This window comes from Mytilus californianus, unplaced genomic scaffold (assembly GCF_021869535.1).
Source record: "Mytilus californianus isolate M0D057914Y unplaced genomic scaffold, xbMytCali1.0.p SCAF_15, whole genome shotgun sequence".
Lineage (NCBI taxonomy): Eukaryota > Metazoa > Mollusca > Bivalvia > Mytilida > Mytilidae > Mytilus > Mytilus californianus.
Window position 1 is genome coordinate 18,303,804 of NW_026262637.1, and position 18,361 is coordinate 18,322,164.

Here is an 18,361-nt window from a genome sequence, read left to right on the forward strand (position 1 = left end):
TAAATACCCTAGTAATTGAAATTCCTAAACATTTTATATTAAAAACTTATTTTAACAAATTTAATTTCGAGTTTTATTTGTTGTGATGATTCTTTTGCATTGAGAAAAAAAAAATTCTGAAATTACAGTACACTAAAGAATATGATTATTATTTGTATATCTCACCTGTGGAACTTCTTCATTGTCACTAGGCCTCTCAACTATCTCTTGGTTGTGAAATTTGTCAAACTCAAATGATCCTGCTAAAACCATTACAACTTCTGCAAAACATTTAATGAAATATATGAATTCTATAAATAAAACATTTTTTTTTAAATTTTTCAATGATATGTCATGTATAACATGTAAATAATAGAAGAAACTTTGCTGTTTCCATCCAATAATATTTTCATTAGCTTTTCTGTCAAAATTAGGCTATAATTCTCTGTATTTCATTTTATTTTATTACATTGACTTCATGATTAAGCTGTAACATATAAATCCATAATTCCCAACTCCTTAGTAAATTACTTAAGAACACCACATTAGGTTATAGTAGTATAAATGTGTAATACAATGCAAAAGATAAACCTTCTGATTCACAAAATACCACATTTTTAAAGCAAAAGTTTGATTTATTATGCTGTTAAACTGGTCAAAGGGCAATAACTCAAAAAAGTTTGGAATCTTCATGTTTAAATCCCATTGTATGAAGCTTAAACCTGTAGTATTAACTGATACTTACTTTTTAACATCATGTTAGGAATTTTCTGGAAGAAATAGTAATATAATCGTGTTGTGTCGAGCAGAACCTGATCTTTACTAAACTTTATAGATCTGTACCACCAAGCTCCCTGTAAATAGAGTTATCTTAATGTCAAGAATGCCATTCTAATTTAGAGTTTTGGGGTACTGATAAACCTATTAAAAGAATCAATCAAACACAATATTTCTTCATTTTTCATATAATATGAGCAACTAACAAAGCCACAATTTTAATTTTACACATAAAACACTTCTTCTTAAGCTATGAAAAGCTGGAAAAGATAGATTATATAAATTTACAGTATATCAGTATTTACACAGTTAAATGCATTACTGATCTCCCTTAAAATTCATTGTAGAAACAGCTGTTAAGCCATTTAAACTTTCCTCAAAAGGAAGTTGAATTAAAAAGGTTTAATTATTCATAACATTCCTGTATTGTTGAAATGCTAATAAAGCCTGGAAATATTGTAAAAATAATCTTTGGTTTCTTTATATTATTGTTTTTTTTTTTTATTTTCAAGAAAAGTGTAATGAAGGAACAGACATTTTTAGTAGTTTACATAGAAAATAACAAGAAAAATAAATGAAATTGAATGTTTAGTAATCTTACCACAACAACTGGCAAAAGAACCATAAACAGTAATCCATACACTGCCAGCACCTGGAAAATATATTATTGTCAAAAGATATAAATAGCAAACAATAACCTGCATTAAGAAACAAGTAAAAAACTGTGAGCTACTGCTCACTAATGATACCCCCGCCGTAATATTTCAGTAAACAGGAAGTTGTTGAGTGATGAATCTGAAAACGCATCAAACTGTGTAACTTACTTATATAAACCCTGAAACCAAATTTCAGAAATCCTTGTCAAGTAGTTCCTGAGAAAAATGTGACAAAACTTTTCAACTTGGCTATCATGTGTAAAATAATACAAGTGTTCGGTAAACAGGAAGTTGTTGATTGATGAAACTGAAAACACATCACACGGTGTAACTTACTTATATAAACCCTGAAACCAATTTTCAGAAATCCTTGTCAAGTAGTTCCTGAGAAAAATGTGACGAAAATTTTCAACTTGGATATCATATGTAAAATAATACAAGTGTTCGGTAAACAGGAAGTTGTTGAGTGATGAAACTGAAAACGCATCACACGGTGTAACTTACTTATATAAACCCTGAAACCAAATTTCAGAAATCCTTGTCAGGTAGTTCCTGAGAAAAATGTGACAAAAATTTTCAACTTGGCTATCATGTGTAAAATAATACGAGTGTTCCGTAAACAGGAAGTTGTTGAGTGATGAAACTGAAAACGCATCACACGGTGTAACTTACTTATATAAACCCTGAAACCAATTTTCAGAAATCCTTGTCAAATAGTTCCTGAGAAAAATGTGACGAAAATTTTCAACTTGGCTATAATGTGTAAAATAATACAAGTGTTCGGTAAACAGGAAGTTGTTGAGTGATGAAACTGAAAACGCATCACACGGTGTAACTTACTTATATAAACCCTGAAACCAAATTTCAGAAATCCTTGTCAAGTAGTTCCTGAGAAAAATGCGACGAAAATATTCATGGGACGGACGGACTGACTGACGGATGGACTGACGGAAGGACAGACAGAGGTAAAACAGTATACCCCCCTTTTTTAAAGCAGGGGTATAAAAAACAGTATACCCCCCTTTTTAAAAGCGGGGTTATAAATATCTTAAACTATTGAACTTTGGAATTTCAAAAAGAAAATTATTGGCTGACAAGTGACATAACTAGTTTTACTGAATATCTTGGTAAAAGTGTGTTTAAAGAATTAAATTTCGAAACTTCCTTAACTAATCCAAATTGTTGAATCAGAATGAAATATGTCACTGCAAAAAAAATTAGGAATATTAAGTTTCTAAAGATTTCTTTGTTCTCTTTAGTAAATGTATCATTGTTTCCTTTGGATCTGCAAATTTTACATATTTATATTAAGAACTACTCTTAAATCAAGATACTGTAAATTCAGAAATTATTGCTTGCATTTATTATTGCGATTTTTCAAGAATGGAAAAAAATGTTAGATTACTTATTGCGATATCATGAAAATCTGCATCAAGTTATTTTTATCAGATATCAGAATGTGCGTTCTTATTATTACGATAGTCACCCAGTCGCATTATTTGCAAAAACCTCACAATAATTTCTGAATTTACAGTACCTTCAAGAACTCTGATACAGATTTGGTCATCTAACTTACCCATATTGAATTCTCCTTTTCTATAATCCATTTGGGTAAAGCAATACCAAACTTAGTAACTATAATAGTGAGAGAAAATTATAATCATTAGCTATAGTTATGAAGGTCAACCCTCAAATAAATCTTTTTAATTCTTAAAGGAAATCTATCAAATCTAATCATGTGAATGACCTTCAAAAAAATTCATCACTAATAACGCATTAGTTATATAAATTTATTTATGAGACGCGTGTTATATATTGTTTCTTTTCAAAAAACATTACAATGTAAATGCCTTCTCCTTATTGAAGGTTATATGTTAACCTGTAGATGTTTTATATGTTCTATTTTTAGATATCTGTATCACTCTTGCTTAAGTCACATTTTCTTCAACATATGTTATCTAAAACCTTATATTTTTTTAAACATGTCTCGTTGCTGTATATATTTTAATATCTATGACAAGTTTCACTTAGCAATTCATATGTAATAAAGTTCTTGATTTCCTATATTACAACATAATAGGACTTAACATTGATTTATTAGTACTTATATGTATATACTAACCCCCTGGTCCATCAGGGTTTCCATATTCTTCCCAATTCTTCATTGTTTCCTCATCTGTCAGTCTGTAAAAAAACAGGAAAAAGTAAAACACTATTCGTGTAGAGACTAACAAAGAATTCCAAAGTGATTGGAATTTATTTTCATTTTAACAAACACTAATTACATTGGAAATGGAAAATTTGTCATTTTGTAAGTTAAGAGTTGTCTACCTTTTTTACTGGAAAACTCTAAAATCAGTGACTAGGAAATTAATACTAGTACATTTTTATTACACTTAACATGTCTGTTCTTATAACTTGATTTAAAGGGAGATAATTACCAAGCAATAATCTCAGTAATTTGGAGCTCGCAATTTGTGTACCTTTTCTCTTTTATGATTCTGAATACCTGCATATCTTTTCTGGTAGTTTAGGTTTAAACGAAAATGGTTAGGCTTGACACTAAATACAAAGTACACATACAATTGGATTATCTTAAACTATCATTTTTTTTCAATATTTTGAGTTTTTAATAATACACAATGAACCTACGCAGCATAGGCTTTGGCTATTCTCATAAACTTCTTATGGTCTCCTGTTTCTTTATCTGGATGGAAAATTAAACTCAGCTTTCTGTAGGCTTTCTTTATTTCTTTCTGACTTGCACCCTACAATGGAAAAAAATATGTAACATGTAAATTTGTGTGGCGATCTTTATACCAATTTATTTTTTAAGTTCTATGACATGTGTGAATAAGAAAAAAACATATATATGTATTTTATTTGTAACATCAAACAATTCTAATCTTCTTTCATGTATTTGTGGTACTCCATAATTTACTTGGGAAACCATTTGGGAGAAATTCAGGGTTTTCTTCAATATTCAGAAAATCTATGCGAGTCAATAAGAAATAAGAAAAGCTGCTATTTATTGATTTTTATTTTTATAAATGCTTCAAACTTTGCAAACTTTGCAAAGTTAGGGCAGTATCTTGTCACATTCCTGTTTGAAACCTTTCATTTAAGTGTTCTTGTAATGGACTGATACAATTTCCCTAATTGTCTCTTTAATGACATAACAAGTTTTGTATACTGTTCATTTCTTAACAAATGCATTTTTCCAGTGATTCTAAATTTGAGATCACATCTTTTAACTTCTTTCAAAATCTAAACTCAGTCATATTTTCAGTTACAATGTAGAACAATTAGTTATATTTTTCTCCTTTTTTGTTGTAATTTTCAATTTTCTCCTCAGTAATCTTCGTCTTTTTTATTGAAAATGTACATTAATTCCTTAAATACTACAATATAAAACTCTAGAAAATATATATAAGGAAAAGATCAGAATTTACTGTTAGTATGACAATAAAACTTACCCTATCTACATCTAGTTCCATATAAGGATCATATTCTACATATTCCATCTGTATCTTTGATACTTTGTATGCCAATAACAGAAATATTATCCATCCTATCACCAAGGCAATTTTCCTGTAAATGAAAAACAACTTCTCTGCAAAATTGACAATTTAAATTGATGATTTCCACGAATATGATAAACTATCAAAGCTTTCTTATATTAATATTAATAGTATACATGATATGTGACATCATTCCAGGTGAAGTTAAATAGATTGATTGATTGGTTTTTAATGCCATTTTCAGCACACTTGGCTATATCATGACGGTCAGTTTTATTGGTGGAGGAACGAGAAACAAGACTTATGTCAGGGAAACAAGGCAATCCAAATCAATTAAGATTGGAGTCAACAGCACCTTGCCACGATCTTGGTTGGAAAACTCCAATGTTGACAGGATAGTGATCATTTAGCCGCTGAGGAACTGGGAATTTAATGTCAACAAAAAAAGTGCCGATGATAACAATAAACATTTAGAAAACTTTTGGTCACAAAATTATTTTAATGTAAAATGTTTTTTTTCCTTGTATTGACAAAAAAAATTCTGACAAACTTTTTGTTTTGAATATAAAACTTACACTCCTTTTTCTGTAGTATGTTTCCATTTTCCTTGTACATTTAATCTTTGTCTCTTTAATTGACAAGGTTCACAGTTACATTCTCTCTTTTTTAAGTCTGGACCAGCTTAAAAAAAAAAAACAGAAAAAAATAATATACATGTATCAATATATCATATCAAAAGGCCTATTTGAAGAATTATATCTTGTAAAATTGAGAATGGAAACGGGGAATGTCTCAAAGATACAACAACTCGACCAAAGAGCAGAAAACATTTTCTGGAGCAAAAATAAACTGAAAGAAAAAAAAATTATTATGAGTCCTCTCAATTATTCATTCTATATTGTGGTTTGTACATTGTTCTGGAATGCATCCTGTGCAAAGGAAATCATACATGAACCATTGATGATACTGGGAATATACATGGATAAAAGACATTTGTGGACTTCTATTCTTCTCTTAAAAAATCCTGTATGACAGTTTTGTGACATTAATATGAAATGATCAGACCATATAAATTTTTACTTTTATTTATCATTTGTCATAATACATGTAATACCTTACATTATCAAGATAAGCTTCAAAATCAATAAAACATTTTTTTTTAAATTAAAAGTTAAACTAAATCAATATACTTTTAGTCTTAAAGTTGTACTACAACACTAAAGTATATGAAATAAAATGATCAATAAATATTTTGGATAACATACATCCTTCTTCAGTATCAATTGTGTGACACAAATCAATGTGATCAAAGCAAACGTCAATAATCATCAATGTCATAACATATATAGAATATAAACAAGAAGGATTTCAAGTTGGAGTCTTTAAAATCTTAAAACTCGAATTTAATAGTATCACAACCAATAAAATGCTTGGGTGAAGTCTTAACTGCATTGCCTAAAGGAACAATCATTTTACACAATCAGTGGAACATAGAAACAAGTAATTATTAACAGCCATTGTAGCTTGCAAGACCTGTACTAAGTTTTTTGCTTTGAATTACCTTTTCAAACTATCCCCATTCAAATCAAGCCTATCGTTTTATTTTCCTGATAACAAATCTTTCCCCTGATTCTTTCAAACATGTTATGGTCAGCTGGTTGAAACTTGTCTGAATGTGATTAGGAGATATCAATTGAGGTCTCAGGACAGGCACACTGGTTTGAAGTCATAATTAATAAGATGGCCCCCATTCAAATGTTTATGAAATGGCTGTTCTGATTCACAAACATACACGTTACGAGATACACAGTATTTGTGGTTCTGTTAGTTACGTTACAATCATGGTGTAAGCTATCCAAGTGGTTTGATGTTTAAAGTGATAGATTTATCATGTTTATATCCCAAAGCTTACTATTACATGTATAAAGTCATACATCCTCAAAATTTGATTTAATTTTTTTACAAAACAATACATCTCAAATAACCGTTTACCACATTTTTCATTCAATTTAACATTTATTTCTCCACACATATATTTCATAAGATTTTTCAAAAAGTAAGGACATCAATATTATATTTCCACAACTCTCTGGTTTTCTTCATTTCTTTATAAATCAATTAAACCAACATTATTACTTTGAAATTCAGCATCTGGACATCCATAAAGCTGTATTGGCTCAAAATACCATTTCAAATGGTTGCCACAGGCAAAATATCAGGAGTGATAAATTTATTTAAAAGAAAATTCCTCTGCTTTAAGTCTATAGATCACAGGAGCACGGTTGAATTTTAACGTTTCAATATCATGAATATTTAAAGAAAAAATTATTATGCTGGTATCTGCAATTTTTCACTAGATGCAAGCAAATAATTTTTTATTAAAGAGTCTCCTGGAATATCCATGAAATAGAAACAGATCCAATTCAAAGGCTAATTAAATCATTGTGGTGATCATAAATTAAAGATGTGCGTGTATAAAACATGACACATGTACATGAACTTTCACTTAAAAATAAAAGAAGAAAAAAAGTGACATGATATAGCTGCATGAACATGGTTAATATCATTGAGACAAATGAAAAACAGGATCAAATACATACCGGTAAAAAAATAGAATTTTAATGTAGAAATGTTATGAAAAATCATGAAAAATAATTCTAAAAATGCCATATGGAAATTATAAAATATACGATGATATATGTAATTGTAATACACATTTAATTATATATTGATCAATATCTGATAGCAGGTGCATAGTACAAAAGTATATCATGAAGTATATGATGAACATGATATACAGGACATTTTAATCAATTCACCAGAATTCTAACTTTACTTCCTGGAATAGATATTATCTACATTTTTGTAAGTGTGACCTCTAGGCATTACCTGTTGACATACACTATTTTTAGTAACAATCTTTATCACTATCACCTAATATGACAATCTTTGTACATGTATTTACATTTCCTTGTTATTTTGTGTTTAATTTACACTGCTTTAATTTTGAAAACGGGATGTTGTCATACTTTTAATATATATATTTTCATATTGTTTATTATAATAAGTTTAACTTCTTTTTTTATTATTTTCTTAATCCAATTATTTTTAAACAATGATCAACATTGTTTGTTACCAAATTAAAAGTGAAATTAATTGTGAATTTTATTTGATATGCATCTTTAAATCTTCTGTAATATACAAATATATAATTCATTAGTAGTACATGTACATGATTCATACATTCTAATTTATAATGCAATAGTTTCAAAATACCCCCAAAAATCAATTTATTCTATCATGTCTATGAATTTTAAATATTTTTATTTATTTTCTGGTGTATAAATCATATATAATTCCAAATTTTACTTCAAAATGAACTAGAAAGATCTGTTATTTAAAAATTTAAAGAATTTAAATCTTGAAAAAGAAAAAAATCTATTTTCTTATGATAAGCTTATAACATGTATAATAAAAGCCCTTTTAAAGCATAAATACACATCAAATCAATCTGCATTTAAACAATGGGTCAATGTCAAATCCAAATTATATTTCAAACTTGTAAGGCACAAAATTTTCAAAATCCTCCTCAAAAACAACAATAAAAAGCTAAGTTTTCCCCAGGAAAAGTGGTGAATGGTCAGGTATCAATTTTAAGGTATTCATATTTGTATCTTGAAAGTGGCGTTAAACACAAACAATCAACCAATCAGTTGAAATATCATTGAAGAGTCACTTCTATCTAAAGACTCATTCAAAGTATTCATAAGAAGATAAGATAAGAAAACTTTATTTTAATTCGGCATCATCCATGGTTTAAAACATACAAACATAAGGTCTTGAGAGCTTTCCACCGAATATATAAAACAAGACACATAACATAAAACAGATATACATACACATACAGACATAGAATGAATATGATATACATGCAACACAATCAAAGAATACATGTATAAGCAGAACATATAAGCACATCTGCAGCTTTCAAATAAACCAATTACAAACATCCAGTCATTTTACTGTTGTTTTATTTCAATTACACAATATAAAAGACTCAGTTCTAAAAAAAAACTCATCTTTATTCCACCAAATACCATATGTACAATGTATTCCAAAGAAATCTGTCAAATCTCCATCAACAAAATTTAACCTGTTTAAAATCTCTGCCATTCAAGTAAGTTATAGTTAAAGCCTTTATTGATACAACGAAAATTGCAGTCCAGTCAAACAATTCTCAATTCTAAAATTCAACCTTTTTCAACAAAAGGACAACATTAACAAAATAACATTCTTTAACCAAAATATTGCACTTTCGATGACATATTTCAAGGATAAGGTCCAAAAACTAACATGTGAAAGTTAATAATGTAAAAAAAAATATGAAAAGCATAATTAGAAATATTTATTGAAATGAGATGTGTTTTGTTTATTTTATCCAAACTTTTTTTTAGAAAAAAAATTAAGAGATGAACCGATTCTCAGCAATGAGTAAACCATATGAAAATTAAAAGATGGTCCGATTCTCAGCAATGAGTAGACCATATGAAAATTAAAAGATGGTCTGATTCTCAGCAATGAGTAGACCATATGAAAAACATCTTGGTTTTACCGAGTCTGGTTCTGTAAATATACATCGCTGTTTACCATTTGCAATTTTCAATGACAAAAATGAATTTTTGAATTATTCTGTTAAGATAGAACTTTGCTTATGTTAAATACAAGTTAGTGGTTACAGCAGCTGATGTGTTGGTGAAATTTATCTTTAAGAAATTGCCATAATAAGGTTTATTCAAAGCTCAAATTATGGTCTATCCAAAGACTCTTAGCAATTTTAGGAATTTTATAAAAAAATACAATGTACCAAGTCAAATGGGAAACTAGCTTCCTATGATTTGACCAACCACCTATGCCACAGCAGTGTATCACAATGACCCTCTCTTTCAGTACAAAATAATCATACTGGCCAGAGGGGTGAAATTTAAGAGACGGAACTGATTAATTTTGATGGGCAGAACCAACACGTCTAAGGATTTTCCCTTAGTCTGTCTATTTTTAGAGAAAAAAAATATCTATTAAATTTTGTAAGTCCAAATGATATTGCATATAAAATTGAGAAAGGAAACAGGGAATGTGTCAAAGAGACATCAAACCGACCAAAGAGCAGAAAACAGCCCAAGGCCACCAACATAACCAATATGTTTATATATTAATGTGTTTTATAATCTTCTGTCATCTATTACTGCATGTTGCTATTTATAAAATAAAGGATTGAAAGTTTGAATTGTAGTGCCAAGATAATGGAGATGGGACTAGGACACTTTGAAGATTGAGAGAATTTTAATTGAACATATTGAAGATTTAAAGCACAAAACAAAGACTATCAGAAGATTGATGAGCCAATGTTGGGAACACCAACATTTTTTCTGTTATACACAGATTTGCAACACCTTCATGAACTTCTCTTTCATAAGGGTTAAAAAAAATGACTCAAGTATAGGCGCAGGAAACATATTTTGAATATAAACTCTGCTATGTACTAGATAGACACCCTGAGTTAGATTTTTATTATCATGATTAAGCTTGTTCACACTGTAACATTCTGCAAGAAGACATGTCGCTCTACCCAGACACATAATTCTGATTTCCAGCTGACAAATATCTGATTTCTAAATGATGTGATGTGATAAAGAATCAGCAAATACCAATGAACAAGTCTTCGTTTTGACCTGTTCGGCGGTTGACCCAAAGACATTCTGCATTCCATAGAAGCATGTTACCAGTACCACTGAGGTGGTTAACCGAAAGTTGATAGTAGTATAAAGTAAAATCACAAAAATACTGAACTCCGAGGAAAATTCAATCGGAAAGTCCCTAATCACAGTATTTTTCATCAATTTGTATGATATTATAACATATGATTGTAAAAAGCAATTTATCATACACTAATAATGGTTATCTTTAAATAAGACGTGTGTGGTGAATTAGGTACATATACAACCATGTACACAATGTCAACAACTTACCATCTGTTTTAGTTCTTGGCCAAAAATAGTATGTTGCTGGAATGATGACAAGGCCCCAGAATGACAATAGAAAGTAAAAGAACGTCCCTCCTTCCTCGTCATACTCAAATTCCATAGCCATGGTTAACAGTAAATTAAAATGCAATAAATGCAGATACAAAACACACGTCACCAATTGCAATAGAGAACACCTGGTACCTAAGAATAAAACACGGAACCAGAATACAAAGCTTCCGGGTATGTGGTGGTTTCGTACTTTATTCATTTCGTACCAAGGTCGCATGCAGCCTCGCTGTAATGAAATATTTTCACTTCTCCTGAACTGTTTCTTTTTACATGTATCCCATGGAAATTTTCTGCTAATTAGTGCGCAACTAAAAAAAAATCATGCAGTTTGTCAATTTCCAGATAATAGGTGGGAAAATGTTTGCAAAATATACCTGTTGATCACTAATTGGCATCTTGCAGGAATTTGATAAAAAGGGATACTGAATTCTTTTTATATCATCATATAATTCATATATTAAACATAGGACTAATGTATTGTCATTATCTACTAGTAGAAATTCGAATTCTGAATTACACTTATTTAAAAAATCTATAGTTCACTCAGGGACTTTCTATACTATACTGTTAGTATAGACTGTCCCTGGTTCACAATAGAATTCAATAGTCTACTAATTTAAAAATGGAGACATTCAGATTTGAACTTAGGGGGATCTGGATAGGCTGTACTATATTTCCGACATCAGAAATGTAGAGCAATTCAAACGAAAAAGAAACAATGCCCTGTATACAAATCAACAAACGAAAAACAAATTTGATAATCAGCAACAAACGGCAACGACTGTATTGCAGACTCCTGATATGGGACAGGCACATGCAGAATATAGTCCGGGGTTCAATGTCCATTTACACATACTGATATCATGGTGACTGTACTCAAATTAACCTCTTACATAATAATGTGCTTGTCTGAAGTCAGCGGCCTCGTCCTTCTACGGTTTGTATCTATGTGATTTCATTTTTTGAAAATAGTTTCGCGCTCATTGGACATCTTTAAAGTTGGTCACTGTTTCAATTTACAATTTGGAAGATTGTGGCGATTAACAGCTTTACATGTGCAATAGATAGTTGTTTATTTTCGAAGACTGCATATTGTGTTAAGACAGATGACACCAGTGGAGCCGGAACTGTTTACCCTTCCAGGGCCTCCTGACCCTCAGTTTTTAGTGGGGTTCGTGTTACTCAGTCTTTCAATGTAGTGTTTGGAACAAGATATGAAGTCTTCAGCAATAACAAATACCCTTCAACAGCGCCTTAGATAACCCACAGTTTGTTGTGGGACACAACAGAATATAAGTTAACGTACTTCTTTCATGTCAGGAACCACTTCCATTATAGTAGGGTGCCCAGTCAACGAATATGATTGATTTGGGTTAACGGAATAACACACGGCTGTATTTTATATCATTTGAAAGAGGAGAACGAGCTTCATCGAAATATTGATGTCGTATTTGTCTACAGTGGTCACGATTTTCTTAAATTTGGGTCAAAGTTCAAAGCTAAAATTTCAATGAAAACGCGTCATGTTTAAACAGCTGGCCGCCACTGCATATACGCGTTTATAGCAAAAATAAATTCGAATAATTCAAAGGATTATGAATATAGTATCTGTATTTAGGACTAATTTGATATTTCTGCTGCCAAATATGATTTTAGATTGACATTTGTACTTAGGGACTTATCATTTTTTATCTGGGAGGGGGAGGGGGGGGGGGGGGGGCTGGTCAAAATGCAGGGGGGATCAAGCTTTTTTCTGTATGTGGACAAGGGGGGTTCAATTTTTTTTATAAATTCAGTGGGGGGGATCAATATTTTTTGCACTTGGAAATAAGTAGTTCACATACTTCAAGAGACAAAATGTCAAGAAGAACATTACAACAGTCAAATCGAAATATATTTTTAACACCATTCATGTACAATTAAGTAAGACATCACAAGACTTTGGTGATGTAGGAAGCTGCCATTTTGTGTCTTTTTGACCTATATAAAATGCATAGGTGCTTCATAATCCGAATAATTCAGTTGTTATATTTCACTCACGTCGATCACTAAATTAACAAGCATTATTGCCAATGTATCTTTTTGTTTTCATTACAACAGAGACATATAATACATATTATATTATATGTCTCTGATTACAAGAACCCTTTGGGTCCATTTATACCTCTCACTCCCTCAAAATTTGTACTTTTTAGGCTAATAAATCAAAAATTTGAGGTTACTATCACACATTTATGAATGAAATGTGAAAATAAATGAGTAATAGAATTGTTCAAGCTGAAAGCATGAACTATCCATATAAAAGTTTAGCGACTCAATGGAGGTTTCAATAAGGCCATACGTAAAACTTAAGTTTCGGCAGCTTTCAAGAGAGGGACATATAAATAATGTGTTGTTACTGTTTCAAAAAAGTTTACTTTTTAATGTATATTTTTTACAGAGTTACTCAGAATCAAGTTTTCTTTAATAGCCCAATATAGGAAATTAGAAAAAAAAGTCAGAAAAAGCTACTCAAAGCACTGGCTTGCTCTACCTACTAAATATTCATGGAAGAGCCCTATTTCAAGGCAATTTTCCCTCAAATATGATTTGGGACTCAATCCACTGAGAATACTTCATTTTCAATATTTCCTTGAAATAACATGATAAGTGATTTGCATGTTAAAATTTTTGCATGTTTAATAGAGGGGGGTCACATTTTTAAAATGTTTTTACAGGGGGGATCAAATAAAAATAGTGAAATATTATGGGGGGGGGGGGGGGGGGGGGCTCAAGAAATTTTGTATGTATGATTTCAAAATGACCAGCCCCCCTCCCAGGTAAAAAATGATAAGTCCCTTATAGGGTGCACATTTACAATTTTCATTCAGATGTTATATAAATAACAGTGACCTTGACCTATTAAAATTTCCAAATTCGGAATTTTTACATAGGATTCGATACAAGTGATCTCTAGAGATATTTTTTGGATATTAACATTTATAAGTTGCCCTACCAAAATATTATTTGTTTTCGTCTTTTGATAGAAGGTATTCGTACTATAAATGATTTTGTGGGTAAATATCCAATTTTCATTTGGTGAGTGCGGAAGAACATCAAATTGTATTTAGTTCCAAAACTGGTGTAATATTAACGTAGAATTTATTGAATATGCAGGTCTGGGTGTATCTTTGCTTTATAGAAATAAGAAATACTGCAAACGGTGAAAAGGGGGAGGGTTGTCTGTCAACGTTATGAAACTGAACAAAATGACAATTAGAAACAGGTTAATCACTCCATCTTACACACTTATATATATAAATATGACTTATTGAGCATATATTGGCCTACAATCGACATGAAGTTAAAGATTATCGACAAAAATTCGTAAGGGTTTCGCGGAACCCAGTGTCTCGCCTTCTTTTGCTGTTAGTCGCAGGCTCAACAAAAATGGGGAAATAATGATTATTTTTTTCCTCTAGATACTATCTTTTGAATGCAAGAAGCTTCTGTTTAAGTTTGGTAAGAATCCAGGATGGTTTATGAATCTAATAAATGTTTTAAAAACTTTAACTGCAGACTGTATGTAATGTTAACTGGAAGAAAAACTAAGTCCATTTATAAGTAATATACGGAAAAACAGGAAATTGTTTTTTACAAAATTTACTTTTGAATACTATCCTATGATCATAAACAAGCTTCTGTCCAAGTATGGTACAAATCCAGGATAGTTTAAGAAAGATATTAAAATTTTGAAAACTTTAACCACAGAGTGAATGTAATGTTACCTGGCAGATAAACTAAGTCCATTTATAAGTAATATACGGATAAACAGGATTTTTTTTTTTACAAAATTTACTTTTGAATACTATCTTATGATCATAAACAAGCTTCTGTCCAAGTATGGTACAAATCCAGGATAGTTTAAGAAAGTTATTAAAATTTGAAAAAAACTTTAACCACACAGTAAATATTTGTGAACGCCGCCGACGAAGACGAGACGACGACGACGACGACGCCGACGGAATGTAGGATCGCTATGTCTCGCTTTTGCGACAAAAGTCGCAGGCTCGACAAAAAGAGGGTAATGTACAGCATCGATGTAATTTACAAACACTTGTAAACAACACCAATCTAATTAAAATATAGATCTCTGATTTCGTTATCCTCATATCAATGAGTTTATATATACGAGCACGCGAGTTCATATAGATCAGAATTTAAATCAGATTGAAACAATATAGAAAAATTGCCGAAGCTAGAAGTAGCTATCACGTTTCGTTGTCTACCAGGTCTAGGTTATAGAGCTAATTCCAGTTGTTCTTAAATTTTTAACTCGCGTTCGACGCAAGTCGCAAAATGCGAGGCATAGAGAATACAATCTGATGTTGGTGGCGACAACGGCGTAAACTATTTGTATAGCTGTATCATGATTTCAAATGGAAAAGGAATTGGATGATTCATACTTTGTATATAGATCCATTATGTTACGAAGTTCCTGTCTGTCATATAATCATTGTCCTTGACCTCATTTTCATGGTTCAGTGACTGCTAAAAACTGTATAGCTAAATGTCTCACTTATCATGAGTTCTACAGGATAACTATATTTCGTTACTAATATATGGTACCCTTGCAAAGTCTACATGTCCATCAGACATGGTTCACTTGACCCCGACCTCATTTCATGGATCAGTGAACGAGGTTAACATTCCGTGGACAAGTCCGTATATAAGGTACCATGAGTAGTGGGTCAAATATAGTTGGTGTATAGAATGATAGCAAGGTGTACATGTCTTTATGGCAGAGTTCATCTGACATTACCTCATTTACATGGAACATTGATAATGTTAATTTTATGTAATACTTGTTGTATAATATAAAAATAAGAAAATACGGTATAATTGCCAATGAGACAACTGTCTATTAAAGTTCAAATGAAGTGGAAGTAAGCAATTATAGGCAACCATACGGCCTTCAACAATGAGGAAAACCCATACCGTATGGTCGGCTATAAAAGGCCCCGATATGAAAAATATGAAACAACTCATTTGAGAAAAGTAACGGCCTAATTTATAACAAAACAATTTACGAAAAACAAACATGACAGACATGAACCAACGACAACCACTCAAATACCGGCTCGAACCTGACTTTGGACAGGGATATAAAGAATGTATAATCTTTTTATCTAAGACTTTCGACATAATTCAGTCAGTTAGTAAAGCATAATGTACCTGTAGAAACAACCTAGTTTTTACGGTAATTATGTTTATGATCATACTTTTCTCATACTATTGATGACATCCTTTCATTAGCTTTCAGTAAGGGGACGACCATTTGATTTCGAAAAGCGGGTTGGAAGGGGAGGAGGATTTTGAAAATGAATAACTTGGCCTGGTATGAACTGAAAATAAATGACTTTGCACAAGGCAGGATGAAAATAAATACTCTGCAACGTGAAATGCATAATAGTTGAGGATACGAGTATGTAAAAAAGTGAGAAAAAAAATTTCGCACAGCAAACCACGGAAAAAAATAAGCATGCATAAGAACAAGTGAAAAAAAGGTCAATCCGAAAAAAATCTTCTGCCGCCAGGCCCTACCCGCCCCCTTTACCCGGAATATAAATGGTCGTACCCTAACGGCGAGCACTTTTAGATCGGTACCTTGTGTCTTTTGTCTTCATGTAAGTTGTTTTTGTGCTTCATGCCAATTTGATGAGTCAAGCCATTTCCTGCATGCTTGGTTTTTTCAGATTGTTCTTATGTTGTGCTGTTATACCATTGTCCAGGTACGGGGAAGGTCGAAGCATCACAAACATGTTTAACCCCCTCCAAAATATGTATGTGTCTGTCCAAAATGAGGAGCTTGCAATTCAGTGATTGTCGTTGGTCGCTGTCTGTTGTATCTGTTTTTTGTTGTTCACATAAATGAGACCGTTATCTTGTTTTTCGTTTGGATTGTTTCACAATTTGTCTTGTGGGGCCTTTTATAGCTGATTATATAATTTTAAATACCGATCTTTTCTTAATTGTATTATTTTTACAGAAAAAAAACCCTTCCAATTCGAAACATGGTATATAGATTGAACATGCATGCTTGGCACATATAATTCTTTGGCTTCAGTGGTTTGCTCGGACAATATTATTGCCAATTCAGCTTTGAAATTACTACGGTTGTGTCTGTTGGTGTATAATTTATAGCACGGTTGTACATTTTTGTTGTCGTTCACACCGAGGGTGGTTTAGGTCGAAAATATCACGCAAGACCATAACGTATAGATTTGATGCGCCATATATTCCTGGTGAGAAACAAAACCGACCGATTTTATACTACAATAAAAACAAAAAAAATCTATTCAATAAAAAGTTTAAAGTTTTGAAAAACAGGTACAAAACGTATTCCTCCGAAGAAAATAACAATCTACAAAGTTAACTGGACATTCAAAACAAATAAATAAACACACAACTAGAAAAATGAGAAATGTATTGAGTGACCACTGTCCTTGTTAATGACCTAATAGTGTAAGCAGCAAAATGATTAATGCAATAACGGCACAAGATAATCCGTCTTTAATCGATGCCAAAAAGTTGACTTTAATTTGTGTATTTAATTGCTAATTTCTTTAAAACGGCTTTTTATTACACATGAAATTTAGCACACACATATACTGTGTCTTATTGCTTTAATCAAAGCAAAAAAAAAAAATCGTGATGATACACGCAATAATTTTGCTTTCGATGAAAATATGGTAAATTTCGGGTAAAATTTTAGTGTTACTAAAGTGCTGAAATAATTATACTAAAATCACTTAAATACTTTCCGCGTTCGTTATATAATATATTTAACATATAAACTATATCATAAGTACTATTTCAGCCACCAACAAAGAGCGCAATAATTTTATTTTTCATGTTAAAGATTCTCCGTACAATACGGTATCTGGGGATACCCTGTAAATCAACCGGCACGAAATTTAGAAAATCGTAACCACGGGAACTTAGGACGACATTCATGATTGTAAAATATAATGATTTTCCTATAATATGCAACACAAAATTAGCCGTGTGTTTTACTTAAACTCGTTAACTAGAGGGATTTGTGGACACTGGGCACCCTACTATTAGTAGATTATATATTTTAGTGTTTTTCTTCCCTTTAAGAATTTTGTGTGTGTTTAATGGAGATCTTTGAGAGTCTCTGGTCAAATAAACAATTTGTCTAGACTCTGGCGGTTGTTGTTTATCGTTGAAGACTCCAGATGTTGACAAGTACATGTATTTTGGTTGGATGACATATTTGCCACTAAAAGTTCATCAAACAAGAATCAAGCAACTAACCATCTGTTACGTTATT

General features: G+C 31.4%; 1 protein-coding gene across 2 annotated transcripts in view; it reads right to left on the reverse strand.

The window, feature by feature from the left end:
- Positions 1-11,164, reverse strand: part of LOC127725576 (translocation protein SEC63 homolog) — a 31,363-nt gene extending 20,199 nt beyond the window's left edge. For both annotated transcript variants that reach the window (XM_052232640.1, XM_052232638.1), the window contains exons 1-9: positions 10,960-11,164; positions 5,509-5,614; positions 4,889-5,003; positions 4,065-4,180; positions 3,535-3,596; positions 2,989-3,047; positions 1,358-1,408; positions 725-833; positions 166-260 (exon numbers count right to left, since the gene is read on the reverse strand). In XM_052232640.1, coding sequence (XP_052088600.1) covers positions 166-260; positions 725-833; positions 1,358-1,408; positions 2,989-3,047; positions 3,535-3,596; positions 4,065-4,180; positions 4,889-5,003; positions 5,509-5,614; positions 10,960-11,080 — 834 coding nt within the window. In that variant the 5' untranslated portion in view covers positions 11,081-11,164. The remainder of the gene's footprint in view (positions 1-165; positions 261-724; positions 834-1,357; positions 1,409-2,988; positions 3,048-3,534; positions 3,597-4,064; positions 4,181-4,888; positions 5,004-5,508; positions 5,615-10,959) is intronic.
- Positions 11,165-18,361: the final 7,197 nt, after the last annotated feature.